This window comes from Orcinus orca, chromosome 17, assembly GCF_937001465.1.
Source record: "Orcinus orca chromosome 17, mOrcOrc1.1, whole genome shotgun sequence".
Lineage (NCBI taxonomy): Eukaryota > Metazoa > Chordata > Mammalia > Artiodactyla > Delphinidae > Orcinus > Orcinus orca.
Window position 1 is genome coordinate 79355462 of NC_064575.1, and position 21107 is coordinate 79376568.

At 53.0% G+C, this 21107-nt stretch overlaps 1 protein-coding gene across 1 annotated transcript in view; it reads left to right on the forward strand.

The window, feature by feature from the left end:
• Positions 1 to 21107, forward strand: part of CCN4 (cellular communication network factor 4) — a 32775-nt gene that overhangs the window by 6260 nt on the left and 5408 nt on the right. Inside the window, exons 2-4 of the mRNA XM_033419755.2 lie at positions 10031 to 10310; positions 16664 to 16924; positions 20159 to 20352. Of these exons, the coding sequence (XP_033275646.1) occupies positions 10031 to 10310; positions 16664 to 16924; positions 20159 to 20352 (735 nt within the window). The remainder of the gene's footprint in view (positions 1 to 10030; positions 10311 to 16663; positions 16925 to 20158; positions 20353 to 21107) is intronic.

Genomic DNA, 21107 nt, shown 5'->3' on the forward strand with positions numbered 1-21107 from the left:
ATAGCACTCATTTGTTAATCTTGAAAATGAGGAGGTTGGACTTGACCCCAAACTTGCTTCCAGCTGGAGGCGTGAGCCACTCCTAGGGGCCACAACTCATTCATCAGGTGGGCCAGTCACAGGGCTCGGGTGCCATGATTCTTGTAAGGGAACGCATACTGCTGCCTCTTCATTAAGAGTATGGTTGGCCTGACACCCCAAAAGCCCATGCTCTGGAATGTTCCTCTAGATATGCTTCCTCCCTTCAAGGTGTCCCCAGACATTCTCCCTTTTTCCCACGTCTCCTCTTTCAACTCTCAGAGCGTACCCCTGGTCTCATAAAACTGGAAAGCATACCACCAGCTTCATCTCCAAGGGTCCCGCCATCTCAGTGGTACCCGGTCAGGCCTGGTCCTTAGGATGCCCGGACGCTGCTGCAAAGACCAGTGGCGGCTCCCCTGGGCTTACTGAGCTGGTTGAGCAGCCATCCAGGACTCCGGAGTTTTGATACTTTCGACCACAGTCAATCCTTGAGGCCTCGCACGTTCGAGAAGCATCCTTGCAAATACCATTAAGAGCTTAGTCCCACCTGCCTCCCATCTCCGTGAATAATGCCTCCATCTGCCCCGTGAGAAACCTGCGCCATTATCCACCCTTTTCTCCCTGCCCAGGGCCTCCAGCTCCCCGCTCGGACCCGGTCACTAAGAGGACTGATCAGCGAGCCATAGCCACGGGCGTGGTTCCTGAGCACAGAGCAAGGAGTCGCAAGACCCCATTCTAGGCTAGGCTTTGGTTTCATCTCTGAGCCTGGATTTCTTCATCTGAAAGTGGAGACGAGAAACCCACTCTGCCCGTGCTCTCGGCAGGATGGAGTGGTGGCCGAGGGGAGATGGCGGTACAGCACCTGGGGCTGAGAGCCAGCCCCCCACCTCCATACAAGGGACCTAAAAGCCCGACTCACAGAGCCCCAGCGACAGAGGCAGAGAATGCAGGTTGGATGCTGAGCGCGCGTCGAGAAGGAGCTTGGGGGCCGCGATGAGAGAGTGATGATCAGGGTGCTTTGGGGTTGGGGTGCTGTCTTCTAGGCTTTTCTGAGAGCTCCTGGACAGCAGAAGCTGGTGGGTGGGTGCTATGTGGACTGGGGACTGCAGCCGTCTACCCGTCCTCCCTACTGCTGCCCTTGGTGTTCACATCTGCCCCCCATACACACACACACTCCCTCCAGCTGTCTCTGGCCCTATACCCCAAGTAGCCACATCCTGACAACTGCAAACTTCAGCTCTTAAAGGATCAAAAGCATCAGCCCTTGCTGGGACCTCGCTGGGGGCTGAGGACCACACGGAGCTCACTGAGTCTCACTGAGTATCACCCCCACTTTACAGACTTGGAGACTGAGGCACACGTTTTGATGACCTCCCTGCGATCCACGCTTCAAGAACACCCCCAAGCTCCCCACACAGGGCTGGCAGGACCCCTTCCCAGGGTGTCCAGTGCCCCAGCCTCTTGTCCACGTTCTGCCCTCCCCACCCAAGACAGGGCCCCATCCAGGAAGAGGGAAGGGGGGGGCGGTCGGGGTCCAGGCGGTGGATGGAGGGGAGGCCTTATCGGAGGCCCAGCTCAGTGAGCTGATGGTCAGAGTCAGACAGCACCAGAGGGATTGCCTCAGCCCACTTGCCCCTGCCCTGTCAGGGGGGCAAGCAACTCGTCCAAGGCCACAGTCTCAGCATCAGGGCTGCAGCCCAGGGCCTCCCACCTACAGGTCTACCCGTAGGGGCTGAAGACGTTTCCCTCTGTCCTACTGGACGGCTGCTAGCTCTTCCCTTGCATGCAGAACAGGCTTAAGCTCAGAGGGCAGTTTCTTCCCCCTGTGTCTGTACTGGTTCTTGCTCCAGGGCTGGTCCCCTCCCTGGTCAGCCATGGCCACCACCACAGCCAGGCCTGGGATGTGGAAGGCTCTCTGCTCCTTTTCGTGAGTTGAATGAACTGGAAATCAAGCAAGAACAGGGTCTCTTAGAGGTTGCTGGGGGAATACGAGACCCAGAGTCAGAACAGAGTGTATAATTGTCTTGCTGTGTCTCTAACCTCCGTGGGCCTCAGTTTTCCCATCTGTCAAATGGGGACCCTCAGCACTGCCCTTACAGGGGTGTTCTGGTCATTGCCTGGCACAATGGGTTGGCTGACTCAGGAGAGATCCCCGTTTTCCCCCCAGCAGGCACACACATCCCAGGCATGGCCCTTAGGTCCTCTGGCCATGAGGCCTGCTTGCCTTCGCCGTGTCCTTGAGCCCTAAGCCCCAGCAACGGTGACCACTGGTCATTCCTGCTCCATGCCACTTTGCAGCACCCGCACGCCCCTGCTCATGCCGTTCCTCAGCTTGGATGTTCTCTTTGCCATTCTGGTCAATTCTCACTCATCCTTTAAAGATGCAGACCAAATGGCTCCTCCTCCAGGAAGCCCTCCCTGCTTCCACGGCCCCATCCCTTCCCTTCTCACCTTGCTCTCATAGCCCCTAGACTCTGCTGAGACACCCCGCCGTGTGGCCCTTGGGTGTGATGCCTTAAGAGACTGATACTGGTTCAGATCCCAACTCTGCCACTTGTGAACGGTCTTGGGCAAATGATCTGACCTTTCTGTGGCTCAGTTTACTTATCTGTAAACTGGGGGAGATGATTATAAAAGCAGCCTGCCTCTTAGGGTTCTCACAACGACTAGATGACTTAGCGTGGAAACCAATAAAAGAGGCATAAAAGGCAAAACGCAGACAATGTAGACCATTGACCTCATTTTGATCTTGATTCATAAAACCATCTGATTTCTTTTTTAAAGCTTTGAGATAATCAGTGAAGTCTGAATACGGACTAAGTATTTGCTATAGGGAAAATTACAAAATTGTAACCAAACTAAGTTAATTGGTGTGAAAATTGTTTGTTTGTTTGTAATTCTCCATACTTCAGAGACACTCTCTGCAGAATTTCAGGTACAATCACATGATGTCTGAGATTTGCTTTGAAATCCTCAAGAATGAAAAAGCATGTGTGTAGGCGGGAGAAATGGAGGAGAGGAGATGGACAGAGGTTGGTTGATAATTATTGAAGTGGGAATAGGTATGTGAGATTCATTATATTATTCTCCCAACGGTGTGAATATTTGAACACGTCCCCAAAAAAGAATGAACACATTTTAAGTCTGATTATACGTAACCCTGGTAGAAACACCCACCACTGGCTATGCACTCCGTCAGGGTTAGCTCTTATTAATAGCGCTGTCACTCTATAACAGAAGTTAGCGATCATTTACTAAAAAAAAAACCAGAGAGTAAATATTCTAAGCTTTGTGGACTATAGGCTTTCCATGGAATCTTCTTTTTTGTTTTTTTTACAGCCTTTTAAAAGTGTAGAAATCATTCTAGTCTGTTACAAAAAATGCTGTGGGCGGGATGTCCCTGGGGGCTGGTTTCTGATCCTTGCTCTATAATGCAATTGCCTTTTTCATACTCCTGTCTCCTGGGGAGGCTGGGTGCTCCCTGAGACTTTATACGGGGAACTTTGTAGATGCTTTATATTCAGTTGATGAATGAACAAATTCATGAGGGCTCGTTATTTGGAAAGAAATCTGGCTTCCTGCCCTTTCTACCTTCCCCATATAAAGTCGACTTTTCCAAACAGACGCTCATAAGACTGCATGTTTGCAAAACTAATTAGCAGAAAAGCTCTACAAACCTTCCACCTCCCAAGACGTGCAGCCTGGCCAGCGCTGGGCCTCACGTCCCTAGAGATCCTGCCATCGGAACCGGAGTGAACATGGAAGGCTCTGGGCAGTGCTGGGTCCTCCAAACACTCAGGCCAGGTGCCTTGGTGGGGTTTGAGCTAAGATTTTTCCAAGACGGTGACCCCACCTGCAGGGCATTCCTACCAAGCCCTGGGTACAGACCCCTAGGGGTATCCTCGGAGGAGGAGATGCTCAGAAAATGTGTCCACCAGGTCACATGGTGGCCGCCTGTTAGTTACACCAGAAAAGTGAGAGCAAACGGTCGGAGAGGGCTGACCACAGGGCATCCCCAGTTCTGGACCCAGGTCTGTGTCCACATTCTCCCACTGCCCACCGAGGCCTCTTTTCAGGGAAGGAGCAAACAGAAACTGCTTCCAGACAAGGCAGCCCTTTCCTAAAACCCCCAGGGCCCCGCTGAGGCTGGCTCAGGCCATTCCTGTCTCAACCCTGCCCCCTGGTGGAGCATCTGGGGGTGGCCGCCCAAACGTGGGCAAGCCCAAGCTCTCTACCATCCCTTCCATTCACAAAGCACTAGCCCACGGTGTGCCAGGCTCAGTGTTGAGCACCTAGGAGTCAAGAAAGGGCAATCTGTCCCTGAAAAGCCCCGCGAGAGGCTCCCATCTCCTCTTCCGGGGACCCCTGGAAGCTTGGGCTCAAATGAATTACAATTGTCACCACCCCGTGTTGTAATCTTGTGTGTGTGTCCATACTGTGACTGCCTTCGGGTAAGAACCACACGCCTTGTTCATCTGAGCACCAACCGCGCAGGAGATGCTTAGTACATGTGTGTGATGGGAGGATGGAGGAATGAATGTACGGATATGAATGTGAAGGAATGAAGGAGTAGGGCAGCATGGTGATAAGTCCCTCTGGAGGGACACTCTGGGGACACTCAGAGACCCCTTCTCAGCTGCGAGACTGTGAGCAAGTTACTTAAGCTCTCTGAGCTTCAGTTTCCTCATCCGTAAAATGGAGGTAAGACTGTAACTGCATTAGGGCTGCTGGAGGATGTTGTCATCATTACTATTTTACAAATGAGGAAACTGAAGCTCAGAGAGGGTGAGCACGGCCCCAGGTCACAGAGCCTTGGGAAATGGGTTCCACTCACTGCAGATGCCCTGCCCTTTCCTCCTGGTCCCAGGGCCCTGCTCATAGATGAACCACACAAACTCTCAGAGGATGGTGGGGTCTGGCTCCATCATCGATCAGGATGATTAAGGTCTCAGGGTGGCACCCCACCACTGCCAGCTCCTACTCTCTGCTCCCATGCCTACCACCATTTATTGTTGCAAAAATGTTTTCCTTCTTAATTTTCATCTGCTTAAGTTTGTCCAATAAATATGATTAAATGGACTGATTCATGGCTTTCAACCTGCCTACTGATTACCCTCCCTGCCCAGAGGGTTAAGTAGCAGACACGGTCTTAGCCCCTTTGGGCTTCTTTAGGAAACCACACACCGGGTGGCCACAAACAACAAGTTATTGCTTATAGTTCTGGAGGCTGGAAGTCCACGGTCAAGGCCAGCATGGTCACATTCTACATGAGGACCCTTTTCATAACTGGCATCTTCTCATTGTCTCTTCACATGGTGGAAGGAGCCAGGGAGCTCTCTGCAATCCTTTTTATAAGGGTACTAATCCCATCCGTGAGGGCTCCACCCTTATGACCTCATCACCCCCAAAGACCTCACCTCCTAATACCATGACCTTTAGAGAGGTTAGAACGTCAACATATAAATTTGAGGGGACGCATTCATTCAGTACCCAGCTGACACTTAGGGGCCTTATCATGGGGAGCTGCTCCTTTTCTATTTCTTTCATTTTTCAGTCTTTCTCACAAAACAGTAAAAGCAAAGTACATCATTTTCAATTAACTACATGAGGCCTGCTTACCGAAAACGGTGTGTGTTCTGCAGTCTGGCCTGGACTGCTTTGTGGAAGGTTGATCAAGCTGCTGACAGGTTAGGCGTGTAAGTGATGTTCTAGAAAAGTCATGTTAAGACAGGAAAATGGCCTAGAATCTCCCCATCGTACCCTCCCCTGGCCCAGTTCTCTAAGACAACGGTTCCCATTCTCACGAGAATCACCAGGGGTGTAGGTCAACATACACATTCTGGGCCCAGCATAGAAGAGCTGAAGCTGAATATTCCAAGTGGGCTTCAGGCATCTGTATCTTAACCAGGTCCTTAGGCAAGTGGACCCTTGTCACCTTCGGCTGCATTCAGTGCCCAGGATTCTTCCCAGACCACTTCAGTCAGGCTGTCTGCGGACAGTGGCCAGGCATCAGAGTTTATCAAAGCTTCTGGGTGGTTCTAACATGCAGCAAAGTTTGGGAGCCACGGTAGGAAGTGACTGTGTGAGGCACTGCCCTGGGGGCTCTGAGGATGGAGGTGGGCAGTGGGCTCAGCCCAGGAGCTGAGGGGCTGAGCGGGCAGAACCAGGCAGGAGCCTGAGCCCTGGGTGCCCAGCCTGGGAAGCATCAGGGCACAGCCCCACCCTCCTGTCTTTCCTGTAAACACAGTGGTTTCCGCGGGGAGTCCGCATGCAGAAGCACATTGTAAAAGAGGCTCTTATGTGAACAGCTGCAATTTGCAAGTACCCAGGGCTCTTCTTGATTCTCTTTGGCTTTTTCTCCAGACGATAGATATTCTCCTTGCTTTCTGACTGCTTTCCTTCCCTTTGCTCACCCTTAGCTTCTGCTGTTATAAAAGATGATGTAGGCCCAGTGAGTTTGCAATAGTCCCTGTACCGTGACCAAGGGCAGGCGGACGTGCAGTGCCGTCTTGGGTATTCAAGGTGGCTGATGCGCGCGTGTGTGTGTGTGTGTGTGTGTGTGTGTGCAGTCACTTTCCCTGGGGCGTGGGTGCTGGACAAGGCAGTCGGGATTCAGAGGGTCATGCACCAAAATGAGGAGTCCTCAGGCCCTGGGGTCTAAAGGTCTTCCCATCCCACAGCTCTCATCCAGGACCTTCTAGGGATGGCAGATTTCTACCACTAGATGGCGCCAGCAGCAAGGGCTTGGCTCAGCGGACCCGGGGCCCCTCCCTCCACTGCCCCACGGCGCCATCACCTGCTTCCCTCATCCAAGGCGGGGGCCTTCTCTGCAGCTCCCCTTGAAGAGCTGAGTGCCCTGGGGCTCCCGGCATGCACTTGGAAAGGAGGCTTCCTTCTGGGGAGGTTTAACTTGGTATGGAGACAGCAGGATGGATAGTAACCACGTGGAGGTGGTTACTATCCAGATTCCAGACCATCCCAGCTCAGTTCAAAGTGTCCAGACCCCCAAGTCTTGTGCTGGGCTGTGTGGGTGCGAGGCAGGGCGCACAAGCAAGGGAGCGCAAGGGCGAAGTCGCGCTTTCGAGCGTCTGCCCTTTGCCAGGCCTGCATACACAGTGCTTCTGCATACACAATGCCTCCACCCTCCCAACCGTTCCCGAGGGGGCATTACTGTGGCCATTTCACAGATGGGGATGTGGAGGCTCAGAAAGTTTGTCCAAGGACACAGAGAACCCACTTCTGACTGTCTCGGGCCCCATGCTGTTTTCTTGACCCTCAAACTTAGAGCAGAGAAAAAAGCTTCCAAGATGGTAGACCCTGAAAACTCAAGAGACACCAAAGCCCCTTAGAGTCAACAATTCCCCGTCCATCCATTCCAGCAGGCGACACGTACACAGCCCTGCTGTGGGCCGTGAGCCGTGTTTCAGGCCCACAGAGAGAAGTAAGGCACAGACTCTGTCCTTTACAAGTTCGCATTTTAGTGGGGGAGGCAGCACCTCTAATACAACCTGGGAAAGGCATGGGAGGCTTCCTGGAGGAGCGGGTTTTTTTTTAATTTCCTCTGCCAGGAGTAGGTCTTGAGGGTCTAGAGACTGTCAGAGGTGGTCTGGGGGCTTCATAAAGCTCCAGGCCTCCACTGTCACAGACTGACAAGGAAAAGTCTCTCTGCATAGAGTCAGAAAGATGAGGGTGTGTGAGTGTGTGTGTGTGTGTGTGTGTGAGTGTGTGGTTTCATTGATTTGGGGGTTTGGGGTTTTGTGTGTCACGTTGTACTTTTCGAGGAAAAGCGAACGAGGGAAGGTAACCTAAATGCTTTCCCGATGAACACAGACCAGCCCTGCCAACCTCCAGAGCAGCCTGCTCCCCACCAGCAAACCTGCCTGAAACCAAGCTAGAGGTGACGAAAGCCTCAAATCAAGGTTTGCAGTTTTGACTTTCAAAGGCCCTTAATGTGTCAAATCAATATTTACTGCACTTGTTATGTGCCGAGCACAGAACCAAGAGCCCAGCTAATCCAGCACTTCAGCCTGGACCATCTCTCCTGGCCTCTGGTTCTCACAGCCAGGCACTCAAGGATGTCCACCACTCACCTCGGCAGAGAGCTTCCTGCCCTGGTAGTCAGAGAGCTCCCGGGGCCGCCCCGGTGCCCAGCACTCACACACGGCCTCACATTGTGATAAATCACCTCGAATAACTGTCTCTCCTATGAGCTGCGGCGCCACAAGCACAGGACATTTTTAATAACTTCATCTTCAAGTGCCTAAAACTTAAGAGAGATGGTGAGCTAGCTCAGCAAACGTTTGTGGAGTGACTGAAAGAGCCCAGAGGGGGCAGAGGTAAAGGTCCCAGAAATGAGAGCTTGGAGAGTCATTTGTGCCTACGCCCTGACATGGCCCGTGTCATCCTGGAGGTGTCCCTCTGCCTTTTGGATCTCGCTTTCCTCCTCAGGAAAAGAAGGAATCTGTCGGAATATCTCAGCATCTATTGTTCAAAGAATGAAGCGCAGATCTGTAAGCCCACAGAGCAGGCTCTGGTTCAAGACGGAGGAGCTGGCCCGTGGGGCCCCCCGTGCAAGCCCTGGTTCCACCTCCGCTAACCTCAGAATTCAGGAGCCCCAGACAGGAGGCTCCCCAGCAGGGACCACCGCCTGGGGGTGGGAAAATGCAGCCTCCACTCTCCATCCTCAGGCAATTCCCTTCCTCCCTGGGCCTAGGTTTCCTCCAGTATAAAGAGTGAGGGGCCAGGAGGGCCGTTCAGGAAGGCAGCCGGAGGGGCCGGGCGGGGGACTGGATCCCTGAGATACAGGCAGTTGGAAGTTCCTAATACTGGCCGGCACCCCACAGCAGCCTCCCGTTCTATCTGCCTGATCTTCAGCGCAGCGGGGGCTCTTTGGGACTTATGTCTCCTTCCCCGCTGGCCTGTTGTCCTGTCCATCATATTTGCCAGCATAAAGATGAATATATGGGCTAGGGGATGGGAATGGGGTTCTGGGGAGGAGTGCAGGTTGGGGAAGTGGAGTGGTGGTCCGTTACCCTTAGCACAAAATAAGACCCCTCTCTGCATGGTTTGCACCAGCAACAAGAGCATGACTCCCTTCCCTACAGAGGCAGAGCAAACCAGCTGCAGGAGCCACCCATGCAGCCCTTTCCTGGGGCTCAGAGGGAAAATAAGAAGGAGAAGAAAATTCATAAAAATACCTGCCTGAAACCCGACGTTAAATATGCATATCACTTACATGTGGAATCTGAAAATAAAAAAGATACAAATGAACTTATTTACAAAACAGAAGTAGACCTACAGCCATAGAAAACAAATGTATGGCTACCAAAGGGAAAGGGGGGTAGAGGGATAAATTAGGAGTTTAGGATTAACAGATACACACTACTATATCTAAAATAGGTAACTAACAAGGACCTACTGTATAGCACAGGGAACTATACTCAATATCTCCTAATAACCTATAAGGGGATATAATCTGAAAAAGAATGTACATATATGTGCATGTGTCTATGTATGTAGGTATAACTGAATCACTGTGCTGTACACCTGAAACCTCAGTGGAGAGGGTAGATCTTTAGGACGCAGAGAAAAGAGCAACCGGTGGATGGGGTGTGGGCCGTGCCACACGGCGTGACTCATCAGAAGGCATTTCCTCAAAGCTGTAGCTTCCTCACCTTCAATCGAGGCCAACTCAAGGACCTCCCAGGTTTCGGGATGATCAGAAGGGAAGGAAACACCCATGGGGCTCAGAGATCTGACCTAGAGTCTGCCCCCTGCCCCCTGGCCTACCAGCTGGGGAATTTGGGCGACGGGCTTAAGTCTCTGAACTCCGGCTCCTCCTGTGGTTGCACTGAGGAGAAAGGAGACGTCTGGCTAGTAAAAGCATGGTGGAGAAACATAATTTCGCGTAAACCTTTTGAACACCGTGAAGATGGGAAGGTGACTGCAGACCTTTGGCCTCTGAACCCCTTACCTGGCAGCTCCCTTTATGTCTGCCCTTCCCCTGCAGGCCCTCTCTCCAGCTCCCACGGCCACGGTCTTCACCCCGGCTCCCCTGGAGGACACCTCTGCACACCCCCAGTTCTGCAAGTGGCCGTGCGAGTGCCCGTCCTCCCCGCCCCGCTGCCCGCTGGGGGTCAGCCTCATCACAGACGGCTGCGAATGCTGCAAGATGTGTGCTCAGCAGCTCGGGGACAACTGCACGGAGGCTGCTGTCTGTGACCCCCACCGGGGCCTCTACTGTGACTACAGTGGGGACAGCCCGAGGTACGCAGTAGGAGTATGTGCACGTAAGTGACACCCCACACACACCATCCGGCCAGCCCCCAGCATCCCCAGCTCTGGCCCAGGGACCCCCACCCATTGCCCTTCCTCTGGCCTGGCTCCAGTTCTGCAGGAAATACCCCCCGCCCCCTACCCCAGGCCGTGATTAGAGGCCAGAGGCTGGGCTCTTCCTGAGGAGGGAGGGATGCTGCATTCCTCTGGCACCCAGAACCTGGCTGTCTTCTCTGTTCTCCATCCATGGATGAGTCCAGGGAAGAGGCATCCACCAGTCAAGACCTAAGCCTGGTTCTGTTTTCTTAGTGGTAGAACTCTTTGCTGGTTGCCCATGACCTCCCAGGGGCACCAGGACCCTGCAGAGCTCCAGATATTTCAGTAATATTGTAAATTAAAATAACATGGCTTTAAAACATTTAGTAGCCTTGAAAGGATAAAACCCAGCAGCCTGAAACCATCCCTTCCTACCACCCACCCATGTTCCTCTGGTTACTACAGTCACTTTTAGCTTTCAGCCCTTTCTTCTGGTAGTTGCAAATCCTCAATACATGTCTTCAGTTATACATTGATCAGCTTTAAATATCAATTGTGGATAATCTATGAATGATCCCTATATGATAGCTAATGTCTGAGTTCCTTACTACCACCTGACGTCTCCCCCATCTTCCAATATCATTGTCATATTTTTGGTTATAAACCACTATTTACAATATTAGAATTATGTAAATGTTTTTCACTGTGACATGAGACAGTGCACTTGTTTGAATTTCCTTTATTATGAAGGCTTTTGTTTTTCCTGGGGTTTCTATTTGCCTTTGCTTTTTCTTTACTCTTTGTCCTTATAATAGCCCCATGCCAGGGGAGAGGCTGTTTGTTGTTTGTTTGCTCTTCACAGGGTTCTACCATTTCCTTTGTTGTTCTCAGAGACCTCCTTTCTGGGACTTTCTGGTCTCCTGCTTCTATCTGGACTGTTATTCACTTAGCTTGAATCATCTAAGCATTTATTCAAGATACCTGATCCAGCATGATGAAAAGACGTCACTAGGCATCATGACACAGCAGCCTAACTTCTGAAAAGTTACTCAAAGCCTCATAAACCCAAGAACTCCCTTCTTCCCTAATGCTGAATCCAGCTTTCCCCGTAACTATGATTCTAACACACACCACTGCATATTCACACACAGCAGACTCCCTCACCCTCAGTTAACCCATTATATTCCCTGAAGTGGGTTGTTGACGAGGGTTATGCACAAAATTCCAAGTCAAAACAATCATGGTTAACTTATGAGCACCTTCTGCTCTTTCGACCTCAGTTCATGCCTCAGCTTTCACACCAAATCATCAGTCTTTCGGGGTCCAAGTAACCACCATTGATTCTGCCATCTTTCCATTTTCTCCCCCCTTTTACTGAAACTCATTATTAGCCCCACAAAACTCTGTTCAGTGAAAACTTGCAGATTCCATCCGCATAGAATCATCTGACGTGTTGGTTAAAAATGTTATTCCTGAGCCCCACCCCAGACTTACTCATTCCAGTTCTCTGCAAGTGGAGATGGGAATCTACAACTTTAACAAGCTCCTTGGACTACTCCTGTACTCAGGTCTGAGACTGACTGCTGATGTATATAGTCACTCATATACTCTCTCCTCCTACCCAGGTAAGGAAACCAGGCTGAGCCCTCCCGCAGTAGAATCCCCTCCACGTCTCTGAGACCGTCTCATCATTTCTTTCCCCTTTTACAGCTGTTCTTTAAGGTCATTAAAAGGAAATTCATTGTGACTATATGATTCCCTAAAGTTGCAAAGACATCTCACCACGTGCCAGGCACCACAACTTTATAGACATTCTCTCATGGACCCATAGACTGTACAGACCCCGGGACTGCCTATCCTGCCTGCCTTTACCACCAGGGGCCTGGAAAGCCAGCTTCCCAATCTAGCACCAGCCCTCTCTCTTTAAATGTCAGCTCCTGTCTTCACCTGGCTCCCTCTCGTCATGAGTCTCTATTTCCATTCCTTGTATTTGAAAAGAAGACTGGTTTTCAGGAGACTGTAATGAGTACTACACTTGCCAAGGGTTCTCTGGTCATGTAGGTCTACAGACTTCGGAGTAAATAAGGTTCAATAAGTGAAACAGAACTTTTCAGAGGTTTTAAACGTTCACGTCCATTGTCAAATTCCAAAAAGAGAGCTGTCATGAGAGGACTTTTCTTTTTGAACTTATTTGCACAGTGAACACGTTTTTCCAGGCAGAATTTTACCCAATGACCCACCTACCCCACCACACACACTCAGATACACACACAGCATGCATACATGTGTGCGCACACACACACACACACACTTCACCAGTGTGCTACTGAACATCTTCCCGGAAATGCTGCCATAGTGTCTGAATTCATGAGACCCTAATGCGAGAAAGAAGAGAGTCCAGGGTCTGAGACGCTAGAGAGGAAGAGGCTTTGGGGCGAGAGGGGAAAGAGAAAGAAGTGTTCCTCTACACACACCATCTGTCAGCAAATGGCCAACAACCAATGGACGATCCCCAGGCCAGGCTAAATCTGTCCTCAGAGATGTGCGTGTCATTAAGCCAGGACAAGGAAATAAAAATGAGCAGTTGCAACACTGGCACAAATAACTCCAAGAGAGGATCACAGGGATTATGGCAAACTAGTGAATGCAAGCTTTGGCCACTGAGGCCAGGCGGAAAAGTGAGCTTGGTCTGATCCAGTCTGCTCCGTTTTCAAGTGAATCCAGAAAGAAATCCAGATTTGTGTATGATTTGTAAATGTTGGCAACACATTGAAAACTTTTTTTAAAAACACTCCATGGGCCAAACTAAACACCTCTGTGGGCAGCGAGTGACCTCTGGATTAAACTGTTTGGCTATTTTCGTGGACAAACATGACTGCATTCAATGCAGCTGGGTCAGGATTGAGGGCAGTGTGGTTTGCTGGAAGGATCATGAAATTTACAGGCAGACAACTTGGGTTTTGCCTCCTGGCTCTGCCACTTACTGGCTACGTGACCTTGGGCACGTCACTTAAGGAGCTTGATCCAACCAGCTTCGCGTGGTGGTTGAGGCTGACGCCTAAAACGTGGTCGGCTGCTCTTGGTGAGTGTCTCATGTGCTTCGACTTTCCTTTGTAGAAGTTCCCTTAGCCTTGGCCACGGTCATCCTCAGAGTTTGGGGGCAGGGCTGGTTCCAAGCGCAGACTCTCCCATCTGAAGAGTGAGGGAGTAGAAAACCCATGCATGGGATTTGGAGCTAGACAACCTAAGTTCGAAGCCCAGCGCCGTAACTAACTAGTACAATGGTCTTAGGAAAGCTGCTTAACCTTTTTAAGTGTCAGTTTCCTCATCAAGGAAAAATGCAATGAATGAATAACGCCTACCTCTCTGGGTGGTTAGGATGTCGAGTGCCTGATACACAGTAGAAGCCCAATACGGAGTAGGTTTCACCCCATCTGACATCCATCCATCCGTCCACTGATTCATTCACGCGGTGAACACAGGTTAGTGATAATACAGCAATGGGGTTACAAGGCATGGCCCACTGTCCCTGCTCCCAGGCAGGTGACAGTCCAGCAGGGGTGGGGCAAGGGGAGTAGAGGTCCAGACGGCACAGCAAGGTGACTTGAGTTCCTTGAAGTCCGTCAGTAAAATGAAAGCCCACCCGTTCATGCCTGGGCTTGCACATCTGAATGGGGAAGGAAACTCAGCCAGCTTCCCCATCTAGCCAGGAGCTGGTCCTTCAATTAGTCAGGAAGAAATCGAATAAGGAAGGGGTGCCAGAGTCCGCTGACGAGACAACCCACAGCCATCACACATACCAGCCATCGCTTGTCCCTACCCCCTAAACCTCCCAGGAGACTGCGAACAACTTCTAGAGGCAACGGTTCCCAAGCCTGGCTGCAAACTGGATTCACCTGGGAGCTACCAAGGGCAAAACAATAAAAAATACTGAAACCCAGGTCCACCCTCATATACTGGAGCATGGTGTGGGCATCAAAATTTTAAAGAGCTCCCCCGGTGGTGCTATCGTGCAGCTGGTGTTGAGAACCACTGTGCTAAGGGCTCCCAGAACCCAGCGCTGCCCTCTCCACCAGAAGTTCCCACACACGGGCAGAGACGGGCTTCAGCACTCCTTTCTCCCCCTCCACCAATACACACGCACACGCGCACGCGCACACGCTCCCTGGAGCAAAAGCGCGCCGCCAGGGGTGACTCAGAGGCAAAGATCAGTGATTCACCCAGCGCTTCCTCTGCTTTGTTTTGTTTTCCTATTTCCCCTCCTTTACTGGTATCTGGTGGAAGGAAATGGATGGTGGAGTCAGAGCCCCCAGGCTTTGGGAGCAGCTCCATCAGTCACCTGTTGGGTGACCTCGAGCACTAACCCCACACCCCCAGTTCCCGTCTCTGCCAAAGGAAGAAAACAAAGCTCTCCTAGGGCAGTCCCTGCGAGGACTGCGTGAGATACCAGATGGTGCCTGGCTCCAGATCAGAGGGGCAGTAAGTGTTAGCGCCTTTCCTTTCTGTACCTTCTCCGGCACAATCACCTCCCAAGGAAACAGGCAGTCACCCCAGTATTCCCACAGGCTGCCCTCACTGCTCCGCTGAGCCGAGCTCTGTGACCTTAGGTGTGTGACGCAACATCGCAGAGACTCAGGTTTGCTGTAGGTGAAAATGCAGGTGATGATGTGGTATCATTTCCTTATGGGATGAAATCAGCAAAGCAAGGAAGGCTAACACAAAGCAGGTCAGGCAACCAAGAACCCTCACTCCTGTTAGATACAGGGATGATGATGACGATGACGATGACGACGATGACGATGATGACGATGATGATGATAATGATGATGATGATGATGGTGATGATGATGATGATGATGATGGTGATGATGACGATGATGATAATGATGACGATGATGATGATGATGATGATGACAATGACGATGATGATAATGATGATGATGACGATTCACCTTCGGGTGAATCCAGGAGATAAGCTGGAACTCTTGGCAGACTAGCCCTCCTCGGGTGAATGCCCTTGCCACCCTGGGCTCTCTGCTTGCACTTCCAGACACTGTCCTCAGGGTGGGACCCGGCATCAAGGGTGGGAATGCTGGTGGGGGCCCAGCAGCCCCAGATCTCTCCTGGAACTCCAGGCTTGCAGAACAAGCTCCACACGGCCACTCTGATGTCAACCAGGCATCTCGTGTCTAGTGAGGAACTTGAGTCCACCCACCCCAACCTTGCTCCTCTGAGGACAGAGCATCCCTCTCCTTCCAGGGCTCAGGACATAGAACTAGGAGTCCTTCTTGATGCTTCTCCTCTCATCCTTGCATCCTATCTGTCAGCGGGTCCTTCCAAATATACCCAGAAGCTGAGCCCTTCTCCTCCTGGCTGTCCCTCACTGGTCCAATCACCATCACCTCTTATCTGGATTCCTAGTGTGGCCTCCTGACACCACCCATACCCATCAGTCTGTTCTCAACTCAGCACTACGAGTGTTTTTGTGAAACATAATTCATATCATTGATTCAACAGTTACTCATTGAGCACCTACTGTGTGCCAGCCTCAGTTCTAAGCTCTAAGAGCTTTGTATTTTCCACTGAGCCTCCAGGGAAGCCCCCTCTCACCTCATCTCCTGCCTCCTGACTTTCTCTCACCCTTCCCTGCCCTCTCCCACATCCCAGGCTGCTCCCACCTCAGGCCTTCCCGCCTACAGCCCCTCCCGGCCTGGGCAGCTCACCTCCTTCCCATCTTTGCTGAATCATCCTCACCACCGTGAGGCTTTGCTGGCCCACCTTGTTTAAATCTGCAAACCATCCCCCCCCCACTCCCATCAACTGCTTTACTGGCCCCATCAACATTCTAGACGGTCCATTGTCTTTCCTCTGTCCCCCACTACAATGTAATCTTTTCGAGGGCGTGGGCACCTAGACTACTCTATAAATTTGCATTGAATGAACTGAGTCTTTGTTTCAAAGTGTTCGAATTGGCTTTACTGCCGGGCTCAGAACCGTGACCCTGGAGGCAGAAAATTGTCAGGACCAGGTTTTGTGCCCCTTGATGGGACAGGACCAGGGGCTAGCCACCTGGCTCCCCGTCCCGGCCTCCCACCCCGCTCCAGGGTGGCACTGCGTATTTCTCCGCGGGTTAAATGAACTGGCGCTGCCTCTGCTCAGGTGCCACCGAACTCCCCCCACGCCGCCGGCTGGGCCCAGTGGCTTCTCACTGCTCTGCCTTCGCCCCTCCCCTACGACGTGAACGTGGGGGGGCGTGGTCCAGCGGGGGCGGGGCTGCCCTGAGGGGGACGCAGGAGCCCACCTGCCTGACCTTCAGCGCCTGTGTCCGCAGAGGTGGTCGGCGTGGGCTGCGTGCTGGACGGCGTGCGCTACAACAACGGCCAGTCCTTCCAGCCCAACTGCAAGTACAACTGCACGTGCGTGGGCGGTGCGGTGGGCTGCACGCCGCTCTGCCTCCGCGCGCGCCCCCCGCGCGTCTGGTGCCGCCACGCCCGGCGGGTGAGCGTGCCCGGGCGCTGCTGTGAGCAGTGGGTGTGCGACGACGACGCCAGGAGGCCACGCAAGACCGCGCCGCGCCACACGGGCGCCTTAGGTGGGTGCTGCGCGCGGGGCGCAGGGCGCGGGGGGGGGGGGAGGGCAGGCCCTGGGGTCCGGGAGTGTGGGGGCGGACACTCCCGAAGCTCTGACTGCCCACCTGTGATTGACAGGAGCCCCCGGCCCCCAGTCCACCACTCAGGAGCGGTGTGACCTTGGGAAAGTCACATTTCCTCCGGGACCCTATTTCTCCACTGGTAAAATGGAAATAAGACCACCTGTCCACCTGTCTTATGGGATCCTTCATGCGTCAAAGGAGGAAGTGCTTTGTAAAGAAGGAAGCAGAGGCCTGCGGTTCCTTATTCTCCTACTAAGGAGTTTAGGAGGGGAGGGGTGGAGGCTGAGGAAGGACCGGTGTGAGGGGACCCCGGGAGGAGAGGCTTGAGCAGCAGGTGGAAGGGCAGAGAGGGAGTGGATGGCTTCCCGCTCACTCTGGGGGATGGGTGGACAGGTGAGACTTCAGCCAGGTAGGCCAGGCCAGAGGAAGCTCCGGAAACAGAGGACAGGGACAGACCTATTTGTTTCAGCCACAGCTTACATGAGCCTAGCCAATGCCAGACACTTAGCTGGTACCAAATCAGTGTTCGTCTTATGGATGGATGAATGGATGGAGGGACGCAGGGATGGGTATGTGGGCCGAGGAGACCTGAATTGGGGCAGTGGGAGCAGAGGTATCAAGGCAGGGACAGATGCAAGAGGAATTGAACAAGTAAGACTGAAGGGCTCGGCGTCAATACAACGGGTGGGGGGAAGGAGAGAGAGGGTAACAGAGACTCCCGGGGCTCGTCATTACTTAGGACAGAAAGCAGGGAGTACTTCTGGGGAGGAGAGCGCCCTTGCTGGAGACAGGCTGAGGCTGAGGCTGGGTGCCCTGCCCATGAGATCACCCAGAGGAGCGTCCTGTGGGGAAAGCACTGGAGGAGGGAGGTGGGGCGGAGAGAGAGCTCCGGAAGTCTCCGGCCCAGAACTGCTGAGGGCCTAGGGGTAATGTGTTGGGGGAGCCTGGGGCAGAGGTCTGGGGGGCTGATGTTTGAGGGAGGACAGAAGAGGAGACCGAGGGGGAGACAGAGAAGGAGAGCCAAGCATGTAATGGGAAAACCAGGAGCGTCTGATGACGTGGGAGACAGCAGATGAGGACACTTCTAGAAGGAAAGTGTCCACCAGGCAAGTGGACATGAGGGAGTGAAGAAATGGCAATGGAGTTTCAGCGTTCTGAGGGTACTGGTTGTTTTTTTAAAGTTATAAGTGCATGAGAGATTGTGCTCAGAGAGAAGTGCTCAGAGAGACTGCGTAGAGCAGGGTTTCTCGACCTCAGTTCTGACCTCATTTTGGACAGGATCATTCTTTATAGAGGGGACAGTCCTGGGCTTTGTAGGAGGAGGTTTACACCTGGCCCCCACCTACTAGGTGCCAGTAGCACCTTCCAGCCAAGTAGCGACAACCAAAAATACCCCCAGACTTTGCTAGTTGTGACCTGGGGGGCAAAATTGCCTCTATGGAGGACCAGTGATGTGGCCCTGCGACACCACCATGTAAGGTGAGAGAGGGAATGAAGCTGAGGAAGACGAATCCAAGAGGCAGGACGGATACAGGAGAAAGAGGGTTTCAGAAGCCAAGTGAGGGAGGATTTCAGAGAAGAACAAACTGGACAGGAGAGGGGAGGAGAAGGGAGGGGAGGGGAGGGGAGGGGAGGGGGGAGTGTAAAGGCCAGAATAGAGACCTGTCCCCAGGCTGCCTGCCCCCAGGGGTCTGACTGGACCAGGAAGGAGGGTGGTACTGCCACCCCTACAGTTCAGGGATGCACAGCCTTTCTGGGTGGGGCCTGGGGTGCCCCATCCGGGGCTGAGCAGCTCCCGGAAGCAGCAATCCCCTGCCCATGGAGGAGGTGGCCGGGGAAGTTCTGTCCCCAGCAGGCCTCCCAGGGCAGAGCACAGGAGGGTCACGGGGTGAGGGTGCAGGGCAGCGGCTGTCTGCGCATCATGTCATTGTGTGTGGCCCAGTGACCCCGTTCTGACCAAGCACAAGCAGAGCCCCTGCTGAGTGGCTGACCCAGAAACCAAAGCCCTTTCATCCTTCCAGGCAAATCCCTCCCCACTGCCCTCTCCATCCATGCTCGCAGCCCCAGCTCATCCCAGCCCGGACCCTCCTCCCTTCTGTCCTCAGAGGCCTCTTTTTCCTCTCTTCTGTCTTGTCCGTCCTCTTCTCTTACTCATATATTCCCGCGTTCATTCACCCGTCTCCCCTGCACGCCTGCTGTCCCTGCCCGTTCCTGTCTCTGGTTGCCATGCGTGTGTGTGCCAGGTTGGACCGGCTTCCTCTTCCAGTCTTTCTCTCGGGTACCGTGTTCCATCTCTCTGTGAGATCTCTCCTTGGTCTTCCTGGCTTTTTACCTGCCTCCATCTCTAGCTCACTCCAGTTGCACATGCATCTGGATGCCAGGATACACGCGTTGATAGAACCAGCCAAGAGTTGGGGTTCAGTCCACCTTGACTGAGGGCTCACTAAGGGCCAGGGACAGCTTGAGCGCTGTCACGTGTCTGAGCCCATCTTTTCTGTCCCCAGCCTGGGACAGGAGGGAGAGAGGTGCTACTGTCAGCCCCTCTTACAGGTGGGGACACGGAGGTGGGAGCTAGTTTATTGGAAGCTATCCAGCTACTAAGTGGTGGTGCTCAGAGCTGAGCCCAGGCCATTTGCCTCTGAAGCCTGTGTGTCCCCTTAACCACGATGCCCGCAGCATCGCCCAGATGAGATGCTGGTACTACAGTGCGGGCGCTTCCCTTTGACCTTCCCCACACAGCATAATCTCTGCAGGGGCAGGAAAAGTGTCTTTTAACCTTTTATTCCCTGCCCCTTGCAGATGCCTGATGTGTACTCAGTCAGTATCTGGACCCTTTTATTGCCGTACTAGCCCTGCAGGGCAGATGTTATTATTCTAGTGAAGAGCCTAAGGCCCAGAGGGGCACAGCCTCTAGGTGCTCAAGCAGGAATTGAACTTAGGTCCACCTGTCTCTAAAGATGGTCCTCCCTCCGGAGAGGTGTAAGGAGCTCAGAACAGCCCTCCTCTCCCTGGGAAACTGTGCTGGTTAGAAGCCAACTTGCCCTCTTGTGCTGAGGGACAGCCCACCTCTGTTCTGCCTGAGGTTCAGGGACCCCAGCCCTTAGGGTGGTGGTGACAGGAATTGGGGGCTGACAGAGACTGGAAACTGACAGGGCATCTGGTTCCCATCCGCAGCAGCCATGGATGAGATAGAGCCGTGGCACAGGAACTGCATAGCCTACAGCAGCCCCTGGAGCGCCTGCTCCGCCAGCTGCGGCCTGGGGGTCTCCACCCGCATCTCCAACGTCAATGCCCGGTGCTGGCCTGAGCAGGAGAGTCGCCTCTGCAACCTGCGGCCGTGTGACGTGGACCTCTGGCCACACGTCAAGGTGGGTCCGCCTCCCAGGGTGGGGCAGGTGTCTCGGGCGTAACAGACAAGCCTGGCTTTGAGCCCGGCTCCTGAGCTTGCTTGTGGGGGGTCCGTTTGTATGATAATTAAGCCCACGTTGTAGCAGTTTCTTGGGATAACATGTGTCACTGGGTTGGTGGGTTGTGAATTTCACTAAGTGGAAGTGGTAACCGTGTTATTACAGTCAAGGTGACTCTGGAGAGATCCCAGGGTCCCTCAGAAGTGCTCTCCTGTGGTGATTCCAAGGACCCCTCACCGACTGCTCCTGGGCCAGCCCCCACTAACGTGACAGCCACACGGGGCGGTAGGGGACAACGGGACTCAGGACTGCTGGAGTCAAATGCCCATCTGCTGCTGACTCTGTGTGACCATGGCCAATCTCCTTGCATCTCTGAGCCCCAGTCCCCTCATTGGTAAAACACCAGAAATGATCTCGGACATCCCTTCCAGCTTTGAGAGTCAAAGATAATTAAAATAAAGGATCAAGGGTGTAGTGGCCGCAGGAGACTAAGACCCAGTCCTTGGAGTTAGAAACGGATCTGATTTGCTTAACCCAGGACCTCCTCGCTAACGCCTTAGGACTGGTCATCTGCCTTGGTGTCACGTGAAAAATAAAGAGAAAGAAAAACTCAGCACTGATTCCATTTGGGGAGCACTGCTGGTTTCTTGGGGATGCTGAGGAGAGGGTTGTCCAGCAGGCGAGATAGCCTAGCTTCCCACAGTTCCTCCCCTTGT